The sequence below is a fragment of the Lactuca serriola genome, chromosome 2, assembly GCF_051521515.1.
Source record: "Lactuca serriola cultivar US96UC23 chromosome 2, Lser_US96UC23_V15, whole genome shotgun sequence".
In the NCBI taxonomy this organism is placed as follows: Eukaryota; Viridiplantae; Streptophyta; class Magnoliopsida; order Asterales; family Asteraceae; genus Lactuca; species Lactuca serriola.
In genome coordinates this window covers 181,707,891-181,722,185 of record NC_136409.1, presented here as the reverse complement: position 1 = coordinate 181,722,185, position 14,295 = coordinate 181,707,891, and the positions used below count along the sequence as shown (strand labels likewise).

The following is a 14,295-nucleotide window of genomic DNA, read 5'->3' as shown; positions in this document are numbered from 1 at the left end:
ATGATATCTAGTTAACCTCCACAATAGATTTTTTTTTTCTTAACTAATCCTCCCTTATCAATCTAAAATGTTTTAAAAGATGAGGGGTAAAATATAACAAACATGAAAGTATGACAAATTATACATTGAATAGTCAATAAAAAAAAATCAAATAAGCTATTTATTCCAATGAGGTTGAGAGCTTATTAAAAAAATAAATAGTAATAAGCCATAAAAGAAAACTCCAATGGAGATGCTCTAAGTTTATATTTTACCAATAACTACATTTTATCGGATAGCTTATAAAATAAAAACTAGTTTTTCAACATAACATTGATCTCAATTATTACTAGGGCTGTTATTCCATGGAAAACCAACCAACATCTTCACAATTGACTTTACCAACTGAACGAAGAGAATTGATAACCAATATGTTTGGTTGTAGCAATGTACAATGGAGTTATCTTGGTAAGGATATAATATAAAATTTTAAATATCATGCTAATAATATACAACAAATTCATTATATATATATATATATATATATATATATATATATATATATATATATATATATATATATATAAAAGCGAAATCATATATTAAATATTTAAATGTGTTTAGTATTTACAACTTTAAGAACAAGATTAATCATTTAGACGTTGTCAATAATTATTATAACATTAAATTAAAAAAAAATTAAAAAGTTCATTCTTTAGTTAACTAAAAGAACTACTTCACTAATTCTTTACTAAACGACAAAAATATGTTGTGTTGTTAGTATTTAATTATTACAATCGAAAATTAAAAAGAAATTATGATATATCATTTAAGTTATTACTAGCTAAATAAATTTGTACCAAATATAGTTGATACTATAATAAATTTCTTTTACAAACTATAGTTACTATGATATAAGGTTCGAGGAAAAATATGATATTCACCCCTAATTATTACAATTGAATTAAAGTGTATTTATTGATTTAAAGAAAATATAAAATATAAAAGGTTAGAAATTTGATGATATTGAGGGAAATGTGTTAAATCACTAGAAAAGAAAAGTAAAAGGTTTTGACAGAAGGAAGAACACGAAGGATAGTTTGGTAAATTTGCAAAAGAGAAAGGCTTACAAAAAGGGATTAGAACTTGAAGCATGAAGGTGCCAGTGCATACATGCAATTTACTATAACTTGCATCACCTGACAAACACCACATGAAGAAGGCAGACTTGAGACCCTACCCACATTATTTTGTCCACATGGAAGACCGGAAAGCCAGTGCATATCTGTCCCACTACCTCCTCTCTCTTTCCACAATTGCAAAAAATAAATTATATAAAAATGACAGCAATTTTCCCTCTCATTCTTAAAATTTGACACCCAATTCAATTCCCTCAAAAAAAACATATCCCACCTTATATTCCATCAAACGAAATCTCTTCAAGAACCTAAAAAGCAACAATCTTTGTAGATTTTAGTAAATAAAGAAAGAGAGCGACTTGGGCAAGTAAAGCATCTTTTAATGATATTTGCATCCTGATTTGGTTGAGTGGAAGAAGGAATTAGCAGCGGTGGACGCTAGTGGTGGAAATGGCTACGAAGGAGGTTGTGTATGCTTTAAAAGATGATGATAAACAAGAGTTACAGAAGCAATTAGGATGTATGAATGGAATCTTTCAGCTGTTTGACCGCCGTTACCTCCTTGGCCAACGCCGCCGCCACAATCAGAAGAGGCTACCTCCACCTTCAGGTACCACCATGAATGTTCTAGTTCTACCTTAAACAAAGCTTCCATATACAATAGTAGAAATAACAAGCAATAGAACTATATGAATATATAATCATCGTTTTGGTTTTCCATGTCTTAACGAATTGCCAATTGCTTGATCTTTAGGTCAAAATGGCAATGGTGACAAAGACTTTAGCAAGCCTTCAGAGCAAACCAAGGTAAACAACATGAGCTTAAGCAGAAATAACCACTGAAATTTGCCTAAAATGCTCACTTGGGAATATTTTGGTGTTCTTTTTACAATTTTGTAGGAAAAAAACTCCAAGGTAGCCATGAAAGAGAAGCAGAGAGTCTCTGTTGAATTACCAAGAACCTCGGTGTCTTCTTCTACTTCATCTAACGCTTTGTCATCTTTAGATTGTTGTAAAAGAGTTCAAACAGAACAATCGTCGTCTTGCCAAAGTGTCGTCTCTGAACCCTCTTCATCGCCATTCTTAACCAGAAAACAACCAAATTTTTCTATACAATCACCTGATATCAGAGATGTAGTGAGGGATTCCATGACTAGAGAACCTCGTGTAGTATCAATCAAAGCTATGGTGGGTCCTCCTATGAAGCATATCGATTCCCCAAGGCCATTCCCACATAAAAAGACCAGTCAATCCGATGAAAACGGTCGAAACCTGCGGGAAATTCCATGGTCACCCAAGGAAGTAAAGGAGACAACACGGAGGTCATGTGATGGAAGGGAATCACGATATTCTTTGAAATCCAATATGAAGATCAAAGAGCTTCCAAGGTTATCATTAGACAGCAGGCAAAGCTGTATCAGTAATTCCGCCATTGATTCAAGAAGAAGCTTGCTAGGTGACATGGAGAGCGCCGCAAGAACTAATAAACGACCATCATCAGGTGTTGTCGCAAGGTTGATGGGTCTGGAATCCTTAACAGCCGCCATTGATGAAAGTACGACGTTGAAGACACCTTGCTTAAGTCAAGAATCGGTCTCAAAGTCAAAATCAAGAAAAGAGGAGGAACTAAAGAGAGGAGTCGGTCATGTAATTACAAGAATACCACTGGAAACAGCTCCATGGAAGCAGGAGGGTAGTAATCGAGGCGCACAGAAGCCACCATTCAAGAGTAAGGAAGATCCAGAAAAATCCGCACTTGCTTCCCCTTCCATTTATGGCGCGATCGAGAAACGGTTGACTGAACACGATTTTAAATCATCAGGGAAGGATCTCAGAGCCCTTAAACAGATACTAGAAGCAATGCAGAAGACACGAAGGAGGTTAGAGTACAAAGATCATGCATTGGACAACAACAGCAGTAGCACCATTGATGATCATAAACCGGTTTCCCCCACCATCAAGGGAATTAGCCCTCCCAGGAAACATGAATTCCTGAAAGTCGACATAAAACCTGCGACGCTAACTTCCGATTCCAGTTCCATTGGTAGGGGCAGATTGAAAGATTCAATCAGGAGAGATAAGAAGTCAACTAGTAGACCACTGTCAACTTCAAACTTTCCAGATTACATATCCACAAGTTCAAGATATTCTGGACCACCGGGCCCAAGAATTCAAAGATCAAAGAATGGTGTAGACAAGCCATTGATACATGGACCTTCATCTGAATTGAGCAGGACCAGAAAGCAACCCGGTATGCAAGTGGGCTCAAGAACAAGAAAACCAAAGGCCAAATCCATGGATACATTGCAAGAAACAAGAACTTTTAGTCAACAGAGTGATACAGTTTCTTTTCGATCAGAAAGCAACAGTGTCGCTTCACAAAGTGATTCAGAAGTCATGAGCACCGAGTGGATGCAAGAGGTGAATAGCCCATATCGACCAAAGGAAAACCACAGGGTGAGTAATTAATTGTACTTTGGTGATTGTCTCATAACATATGCAAACTCATCACTTAACGTTTATACTAACTTTTCAACACGTGTCATCTTTCTCCAGGGTAATATAGCAGAAAGGTTGACCGAAGAGAAGTCAATGGTTGACCATGCCAAACATACCATGGAACAACCAAGTCCTGTATCTGTTCTTGATGCGTTCTATACAGAAGACCCACCATCTCCAGTGAAGAAGAAATCCAATGCTTTTAATGGTACGTTTCCTATCTATCAAGCCACTTACCTTATTTCTATTTTAATGGCTTACAATGATTACGTCTATCTCATTTCAGATGAGGAGAATTTACACTTTGAAGAAGCACAATATTCCGAGTTCAGTAGCATGAAACTAGAAAACATAAAGAATCTAGTTCATCAAATTGAGTTATTGAACACCAAGGCTGATGATGCTAGTGTCGATCACACTCCATGTGAGGGTGAAACTGGAGATGAAAGATATGTAAGAGAGATAATAATAGCCTCAGGTTTCTTAAAAGATCTGGTTCGCATCACCACAATAGTGCAGATTCATCCAACAGGTGGTTTAATCAACCCTGAGTTGTTCCATGTTTTGGAGAAAACCAAAGGATGTACAGACTTCAACCACAAATCAAAATCCAAGGACAAAATCAGAAGAAAAATGGTATTTGACACTGTGAACGATGTTCTTGGCCACAAATTAGGCATGCTAGGTCCTTTTGGGCCTAAAGGGAGGATTTTGAATGAAGACAAGCTACTGAAAGAAGTGTGCTCAGAAATCGACAGTCTGCAAAATAAGTCCAAGAGAGGCGTATATGATGAGGATGATGATGAAGTGATAAACATCATAAATGCAGATGTGAATAAGAGATCACAAGATTGGGAGGAATACTGTTATGAGGTTCCAGGTCTAGTGTTAGATATAGAGCGTTTGATTTTTAAAGACTTGGTGAGTGAGGTTGTGAATGCTCAAGTAAACAGTCTACAAGATTGGTCAGTGAGGCATCGTAGACAATTGTTTCCCATGTAGAAGTTGAATCCTGTCATCCTTTTAAGTTTTCATTTTCTTATCTTTTGCTGGCTTTAGAAGCACAAGTTTAGATTAGTGAAAGCATGTATCTGCAAAGCAAAAGCATATAAATTATAGTACAAGACTAATTGACTGCATTTATGTATATCACTCCATTGCTTTAAACTATTTCCTATAGTATAGGCATGTACAAAATGAATACTAATTCCACATATATTGTTAGGGTATTAAGATGCAACCTTACACAGTGGTGGAGCTAGTAGGCGGACATGTGGGTGTTGAGCCCCCCACAATCCATCTCTTTTAATAGGACTATAAGTCCACAATCAGCCAAAGCTCACTATACGTAAAGCTTACCGTCTATTTTAAGCCTTCTTAACTAATCTCACTATACGTAAAGCTTACCGTCTATTTTAAGCCTCCTTAACTCTACAATTGGTTGCTTTCAAACCCTCTTTATTCAAAAATCTTAGCTCTGCTTCTGACCTCACAAAGACAATGATATAAACAGTTATGCTAAGAAGATTAAATAGTAACACAAAAAGATTTTTCATGGTTCACTTGATCTGTCTGATCAAGCTAAGTCCACATGCAAACTAGAAAAATTCTTTTATTGATAATCGAATGCTATAGAATATTGTTGTATTTACCACACTCAAGAATACCCTCTCTCATCACGCAGTCACACAATCACACATTAGAGTTACAATAAATAACATGTATTTATAGTGATGTTGACCTAAAATTTTAGGATGGGCCGATGGCTTTGACATGCTGGTATAAAGTCAAACTTGTTCTCCAAGATTGTATGGACACTTCCGAAGTTGAGAACTAGAAACTACTTCATCCTTGAAGCTCCTAGGAATACCGACATAGAGATTGTGCTTTAGAACTTCGGACTGGGACTGCACTTTAGTATTCGCTTATTCTGGATATCATCAATCTTCGTTAAGATCAACTTTGCACTTTGCTCTAGTCTAAAGCCGAGACTACACTATAGGACGAAGCCTAGACCGAGCTCTTCACTGATCCTTAATTTGACCCTAAGCCAAACTTGGTCAAAGTCAGCAGTCAACGGTCAGATCTAGCTGACCTACGCTCGGTGTAACATGAAGCTCTACGCCCAACGTAGAGCTTAAGGTGGTAAAACGAGCAAAATCAGGGCTATGCCCAACGTAAGGCAAATTACGCCCAACATAGCCTCCAGATGACCAACTTAATTATTAAGTCCTTAAAAGTTCAAACAGAAGGTCAACTCTTCATATTTACAGATCTATACGATATGTACGTCTTAATGGATAAAGTCTCTAACTTTATCCATTTGCATGGTCACAAGGAGCACAAAACCTAAACCTAGGTCCTTAAAGTTATATATTGCTTAGGAACTCATGCATGGATGGATGAGAGTGACCAAACTCTCATTTTTATGACTTAACAACCCTAAAAATGTGTGGAAATGATACTAAAATGGTCTAGAGTAGCTCATACTCATATAAACCAAGGTTATGGGGACAAAAGCATGGAATACTCAAGAATAACTAGATCTAACATGAAATATCATCAAGGTAGAAACTTTATACCTTCTAGAGACAAATGAGTGAACGCAAATTCCGAAACGACATTGATTTGAGCTCCTAAGTGGTTCCATAATACTCTTCTTCCTTCAAAAGTGAACACAAAGCACTCCAAAAGCTCAAAACTCATAAATGGTGACTAGGGTTTCAAGGAAGTCGTTTTGGAGGGTGGAGGTTGAGAATGGAGAGGGCCTCAAGGGGTTAGAGTCTTTAAAAAGATTAGGGTTTTGGTTCTGCGCTCCTACGCCCAACGTAGGTCACTTAATCCCCATGTACAAACTCCTTCCTACGCTCAGCGTAGGGGACTATCCTACGCCCAACGTAGGGTAGAATTCTTTGAAATTAAATTTTAAATAAAATAATAATACCTTAAAAGATCGGATGTTACATAAAGGACCTTTGACATTTATGCTTTGCCCTCTTCGGTCTTCTTGGATTAACTCTTGGAGAGTTTCAAGTGACTCGCAAGAGGTGTACTTCTTGCCATATGCCATATGTGATAAAGACTTATAAAAACGGAAAATAATTAGATGAAATCGCAGTCAACTTAACGAAATCGTAAACACCTTTCCTTCATCTACGATTCGTTGGCTAAAATTGAAAATTTCTTATTTTGGTTGTTTTATGGAAAATGATTAAGAAATATGATTATTTTTGTCTTTTTCTCCAAAAGGAATTAAAGATAACTTATTAAGTGCAAAAAACTATAACATTATTTAGAAAATAATACATTACAGAAATGGTCTATGTGGTTGGCATAATGTTGCAATTTTAGTCATAGTTTTTTATTTTGTCAAAAATAGTCCTTATTGTAGGTTTGTATAACACATTTATCCCATGTCTTAGTTACCATTTTGGTTTCTTCGTTAATGCTCCTCACATGCCCCTCATATGAGGGGCATTTTAATCATTTCATGATGTTCGGTCTCAGGATAACCTCTTGGTGGCATAAAGATTGTAATTTGTCTTCATTTTTAAACCCTAATCGATCATTTCTTCTTCTTTTTTTGAACCCTAATTGATCACATTGACTTCGTCTTTGAACACTAATCCATCAAGCTTCTTCATCAGAAAATGTCATACAAGAGAGCCAATAGATTTTAAACATCAAGCAAAGAAGTAGGGTTCAATGAATCTTACTACCAAACGAATATCATTTCCTTTTTCTTTGATAAATATCTTGTCCAGTAGTGAACCCTAATCTCAGAGTATGGTTTTGGTCCACATTTAGAGTTTATATCAATCGACCAAATCAGGGTAATTCCTCCATAAATTCTCATGAGTGAGTTGTCTATTGTAGATTTTGTCTATACGAACTAAAGGCATGGGTGGATGGTGGAGAATATTCTTGAAAAAAGTAAGACATATGTACTTGCTCTATTTTCAGCATCCAAGGGAATAAATCTTCTTTCTTTTGGAGTTGTTAATGTTCCATCAAGAATGTGACAATGACGTTTGGGTTTTATTGGACAATTCCATTTTCAAGGAAATTCGATCAACATTAGTTTTTTCGACACATCGGCTATATGCGACACCTCTGTTACTAAAACTTCATGATCATACAAAATCATGAAGAATAAATTACAACATGGATAAAGTATATCACAACTCTAATCTCGTTCACATACGCTTAAAAAAAGGCATCACAGTGTAACTTCCCCAACCTAGTTAAATAAAGAAGTTCGGTTGCGTAGGCGTGCAAGTATAAGTTTGAACCAGGACCAGACGTCAATGCGCTCCTACTTCAGACTTGGGGGAATTATGTGTGTGTGTGTGTGTATATATATATATATATATATATATATATATATATATATATATATATATAACTTCCCAAAAATACCGAGTAAAAATTTCATTTACTTTCATTTTTAGTAAGTCAAAATCATTCATTCATTAACCCAAAAGACAATCAGAGTAAAAAAGTATTCTAAAAAAATCAGAGTAAAATCATAAATAGACAATCTGGAATAAATCTCCAGGGGATGCAATGCGATCAAGCCGGACCCTTCCTTTTGAAACCAATAGTACCTGAAAACATTTTAAACATAAACCGTAAGCAGAAAGTTTAATGAGTTTTCCAAAATACCACATACCATACATCATACATTCATATCATACTAAAACATATAACGAGTTTATTTCTCCCCTGAGTACCTTCTAACTCTTTGAGTCTCTTCCGACTCATTGAGTCCCTTCCGACTCTCTGAGTCCCTTCCGACTCCTTTGGTATCTTTCAACTGGTACGGGTCTTTTTCACCCTTACAGCTAAGAATACAATCATATAAGCAAGAGTCACAAAGACAACAAACACATACAAGCGTCTCAGTAAGTGTCACGAAGACCACTACTATCATACAACATAATCCGGTGGGTCGACATTGATGTCTTCGACCCACAAGTACAGTTCGGAGACTCACCTCAGTCTGAAGATAAACAAATCACACTCTCGGGCTTCTGCTACCACAACTCCTCACACTGAACATATCCAAAATTAACCCTAATAAATAATCAAGGTAATAACTCATAATAAATTGTCCAAATGATATTCTAGCATTGTAGCACCTGAGTCGTCAGGTATGAAATTAATCTATTATTCTATTTAATTCAATTAAAAGGTGGTGAAGGGTTCGTGAGTACATTAGGTATGCATAGTGTACTCCTTACATACACGCCATCGGGGTAATCTCGGCGTACGCTGGGCCTACTCAAGCTAGGGGTAAACACTAATTTTTAGGGTTTACACCCTATTTAAGGTCCTTAAGTCCATCACTCTTTCAACCTTCATTTCCTTTTAGTGCTAATATCGAAACCCTAGCCATCTTAAGTGCATTTTTGAGCTTACATAGAGTGTTTGGGTGTTCTTTTATGGTTTTGAAGAAGAAGGAATGTAACAACCCAAAATTTTACTAAAAATTAAAACTTTTGAAAACCAATCCGGGTAAATAAAATTATTCAAACATCAACATAGTTCACAAATTGTTTTCAAAATGATTTCATATCAAAGTTCCCAGAAATCCCAAATCATAAAATGTGAGGATGTGTACGTCACGCCTTCGCCTTGCCTTGGTCACCTGAAGTACCTGAAACAAAAATCAATAAACGTAAGCTCGAAGGCTTAGTGAGTTACCCCCAAAATACCAACATATACCACCCATAAAAATAATAATAAACAACATGTATAATGAGCCTTCAGCATGGCTGGACCGCCCCGCAGGGCCTACGGCCTATCTGGACCGTTCCTGAGCCTTCGGCATGACTGGACCGCCTCGCAGGGCCTACAACCTATCCGAACTGCTCGTCGGGCCTTCGGCATGATTGGACCGCCTTGCAGGGCCTACAGCCTATCCGGACCTCATCGGGTATGTTGACCTACAACACGAAGCAGGACCACCTCAACCCAACCACCAGACAACAATCATGTGCACATAAATAACATATACTAGCATATAAATATCACAAACGACCATTCTAATAGATCAATTAGCATAACAACATCCTGTGACCAGGATGCCAACATAACAGGCCACTAAGTAGACCATTAACCTAACTACCAGAGTGCTAATCAATACGCATAGCATGCAATAACCCGGATACAATCCGAACGGCCGGAATTAGTGCCTTAAAACCTGTTGATATAGTGAGAATAACTCACTTAGCAAATAGCGCATAACTAAACTGAGAGTCTCCCACCGTTATTTCACCGACCACCTCAACTGCCTAAAATGATGAATACTAAATTAATAAGTGGGATCTCCAAAATTGCCAAAGGGTCCATATTGTCCATTTCCCCATTTTGGGCCCAAGGCCCAATATCAATCCACTAACCCAAGTCCATATGCACAACCCCAACAATGGCCCAATTTTCCTAATTGGGCCTTACCATAGGACCCCTTATCAGAACTGGACCTACTTCAAATATTCAGGGCCCAACAAGGACCAAGTCCAAATAGTCTAACAACGGCCCAACCCGAAGCCCACAAGTCAAAAGTCCAAACTGAGTACGTACGCGGGGCGTACTCCTCCGGTACGTTGGGCGTATGCCTGCCCTATGTTGACCGCCATCGGGGTGGTTGACCCCATACGCTGGGCGTACAGGAATTACGCTGGGCGTATGCGGGGTTTCACCAAAACCCTAATAAGTGCTTAATGGCTTAAGCACTTAAGCCCAAATTCCAGATCCATCGACCAAATGTGCCATTGAACCATAAAGTTTCAAACTTTATCACTTTGGACGTCCAAAAAGTTCTTTACACATGGTCTTAATCCATTAAGACCTTCCTACTTCATGCATGAGACAAATCTAGCTATTGGGACCTCATTTTTATAACTTAGAACCTCTTCTAAGGTCTGAAAGGACAACCCATTTCGTCCAAGTCATCACATGCACCATTTTGGGACTTTTGGGACAAGAATGCTTCCATAAAGCTAAAATGACTATATCTATAACACACAAGCATAAAGTTCCAAGCTTTTTTACCTTCTGGAGCTTCTAGGGCACAACACAACTTCAGATCTATAGCCTTGATCTCCTTCTCCAACTCCTTGGTGCAATGACTTCACTTTCAAAGGTTCAAAATGCACACCAACTCACACTCACACACAAAACTAGGGTTTGGAACATTTTATGGGATATGGAGGCTGAGGATAATCAGAGGAAATGAACTATAAGGGTGTTTATATAGTCCCAAACCCTAAATATTAGGGTTTGCACCTGACATGAGTACGCCCAACATACATGAGTGTACGCCCAATGTACTATGGCGCGCCTAGTACGCTCGGTGTACCCTTATGTACACTCAAGGTACTCCTTCCTGACTCAAAGTGGCAACTTTAGTCTTTATACTTCTCATGGACCAACTCAACCAATTCCAGGGACTCCAAATGGCAACTTATAAAAGAGAAAGGATTCGAAATATACCTGTGAAGTTCGGGATGTTACAAGGAAGCTTGAGGAGAAGAAGAAGTTTGTAGATATAGAGTTTGTGCATCATTTCTAACCAATTGAAGATATAAAGTCTAAAACTTTTTCATTCTAAGCTTAGATTTAGGTTTAGGGAAGATTTTAGCATCTTTTGGTCCTATAACTTGGTATTTTGGAGTATGGGCTACTCCAGGCCATTTGCGTTGTCCTTTTGGACTCTTGAGAGTGCAATAAGTCATAAAAATCATATCTTGAAGGTTAAGACTCAACCATGCATGATTTGGTGACCACCTAATAGAGTTAGAGGGCTTAATTCATGGTTTGAGTCCCAATAAGGCATGTAAGAGCATAAGGTTTGCAACTTTATGGCTTAAAACACTATTAGGAGCTTGGATCTTATTTTTAGACGTTAGAGCTTAATGGATTAAGACATGGAAGCAAAAATGGGATGACTGACCAGTATGCCGGGCGTACTCTAGAGTATGTTGTGCATACTGGGCCAGTGCCCCGATTCCGGATCATCAACGTACGTCGAGCGTATGATCCATGTATGTTGCGCGTACGTAGTCTGTGGACTTAGGAGATTTTTGGGCTCGACTCTTGTTTGGCTTTTGACTTGTTTAGGATTAGGCCTCAAGCCCACCTGTCGTAGCAAGAAATTTTTGGGCTTTAAGCCTTGTTCGGTGCTCTTGGGCCATATTGGGCCTTAAAGGCCTTGTGGTTAGGCTTAAATGCCTTTTCGGACTTGTATGGATTTAGGCCTTGGTGGGAGGGAGGCCCAATGAGGCAAGGGTGAAGAAACCTTTTTTGCCTTAAATCAAGAATTAGGGTTTGGACCCTCGGGTTAGAATATTGGCCTAATATCTAATTAGGATTTTATACTTGTGCCTTAGGGAGAGGATTTCGCGAGTCAGCCGTTGAGTGTGATTTGATACCTTCTGTTTGAGGTGGGTTTCTTTCCCTGTATCGGTGGGTCGAAGGCATCAATTCCTGCCCACTAGTTTATGTTGTAATATGATGGTTGACTTCGTGGCTGATGGGATTAAAACAACTTTTAATCTATGAAGATCGATTAGATCTTGAACAAGTATATGAATATGAAACAGCAAGAACACAATATTAAAAACAGAGCAGAACGCAATATTAAGAACAAAACAGCTTGAATCAATCGTGTCGAATGATTAAATAAAATCCTTAGAAGAGCTCGATTAAGAACATCAACTGTAAAGGATTGGAAGATTACAAGAACGATTACTGGAAAATGTTGTACTCTTAATCAATCGCTATATCGATAATCTCTAGAATCTTAACCTAATATGCATGCAAGCATTTAACTTATATACAATACATAAAAGGCTCTCGGTTGGACAGGCCCAAACCGGAGAATAAAAGGCTAATCTAACGAGCCCAAAAGACGCAACATCAAAACTCTTTTCAGCCCAACAATCTCCCCCTTTGCGTCAATTTGGAGCGAGACCTTCACTTCCTACTTGGGCCGGCGGCTGAAGCTGGTACCTTCTTCTTCACGGTACTAAACAGACACTTGGTTATGGAAAGGATGGTCTGTCTAAACCGGATGTACCAATTGATCATATCATTGAAGTACTTGATATCATCAGCCGAATTGTCTTTACACTGTTTGATGATGAATAAGATGTGCTCCAAGCAAGTTGTAGTGTAAAGATGTTTGTCAGCTAAAGCGAAGAGACATTTCTGTCCTTCGGCTCTAGTGAACATCACAGAGTTTCGCCTCGAATCTATCTTGCCCATTTGCATTTGATTCAGATCACTGGCCGATCCCACAGGCTTGACTTTCGGTTTCTTCTTAAAAACTGTGGCAACCTCCTGATCCATTAGGGCCACCTCCATGATATAGCATGCCAGCATCCTTTTGACATGGGCTAAGATGGGACCATATTCGGCTTCGTTTGTCAGCAGGATATTGTACAAGACTATCCAATCATGAGGGTTCAGATTGGGCAGATCCGCCAGAGAGATCATGCGAGCAGTTCTTGCAGATCCTCGGATAAGCTTGAACTTGACGTTTGTGAATCTCCCCACGGCAAAAGGCTTCATCACCCGAACATTGACAATCTTCTGGGCGCTCCATGTAAGGTATTGAGGGCGAGCGGCCTCCAGGTAGAAGTCAATGAGCTCCCTGTCTAGCTCATCGTTCGGATGCGGGACTTCAAAGATGTTGGAGAAGGCGTGGAAGATGAACGCCTTTCGAGTCAGTGGCATATCGAACTGCGAATCGATGGTGTTGTTGCAGTCGAACGATATCACCGGCTCGAGCCATAGTATGCTTGGAGTCTCTATGGCCTCTTTTATCAAACGATCCCTGGTCCAGGCAGGGAAGAGCAGCTTTCGGCTCTCAAGGAGATCGTGGGCTTCTTTTTGCTTTCGTTCGGCTTCTTCAGCCTCACGCGCCACACGACTGGCATCACCTTCAGCATTGCGACTGTTTTTCCATTTCAACAAGTCGGCAATGGTCTCCTTGTCTTCATCTTCATCTTCATCTTCATCTCCTCCCTCTGCTATGTTTTTGCCGTTGTTCTTCACACCCGAACCCGAGGCATGACCAGTTGGGGGTGGTTCGGTTGTGTGAGTAGCTTTGGAGGAAGGAGGTGGTTTTGATCCTTTCTTCTCATCTCCCCCTTGTTTCGGAATGGACACGAAACTCGGCAGACCTTCAATTTTGCTTAAGAGGTCCATGGCCGGGGAGAGCTTTTCAGCGAGGGTGCGCCTCACCGAATGATTAAGGATGGGGTCGTGTGCTTCCAGGATGTTGGATAGAGCGGCGTGGACATCCGAAACACACGTCTTTATGACTTCCCTCTCGGATCGAAGAGCTTCCAATTGTTCTTGAGAGTTGGAAAGCTGCGTGCTCTTGACCTTTAGGGCAGTTGTTTTACTCGCCAGAACGTCCATCAGAGAGTTCTCTGCCGCAAGATCCTCTTGTAGTTTTGCCAGACGGGCATCGATGGAGGCACGGAGTGCCGAGTTGTCGTCGCTGATATTTTGTCGGAGGATAGCGAACGAAGTCAACTCCGTCGAGACGAACTTGGCCAATTGCTGAACAATCGGTTCCAGAGTTGTCTTTGTGGCATTGGCGCTTTCCTGCAGAGACTTCAGCAGGTCAGAAGCGTCGGAGAATAGTTTATCGACTTTTTCGGTC

General features: G+C 39.2%; 1 protein-coding gene across 1 annotated transcript; it reads left to right on the top strand.

Moving 5' to 3' along the window:
* The first annotated feature begins 1,288 nt into the window (after positions 1-1,288).
* Positions 1,289-4,784, top strand: LOC145087612 (protein LONGIFOLIA 1-like). The gene is made up of 5 exons (XM_079025606.1): positions 1,289-1,728; positions 1,873-1,925; positions 2,019-3,575; positions 3,675-3,825; positions 3,904-4,784. Exons 1-5 carry the CDS (start codon positions 1,569-1,571, stop codon positions 4,617-4,619), a joined length of 2,637 nt encoding a protein of 878 aa, XP_078881732.1. The 5' UTR covers positions 1,289-1,568; the 3' UTR covers positions 4,620-4,784.
* Positions 4,785-14,295: the final 9,511 nt, after the last annotated feature.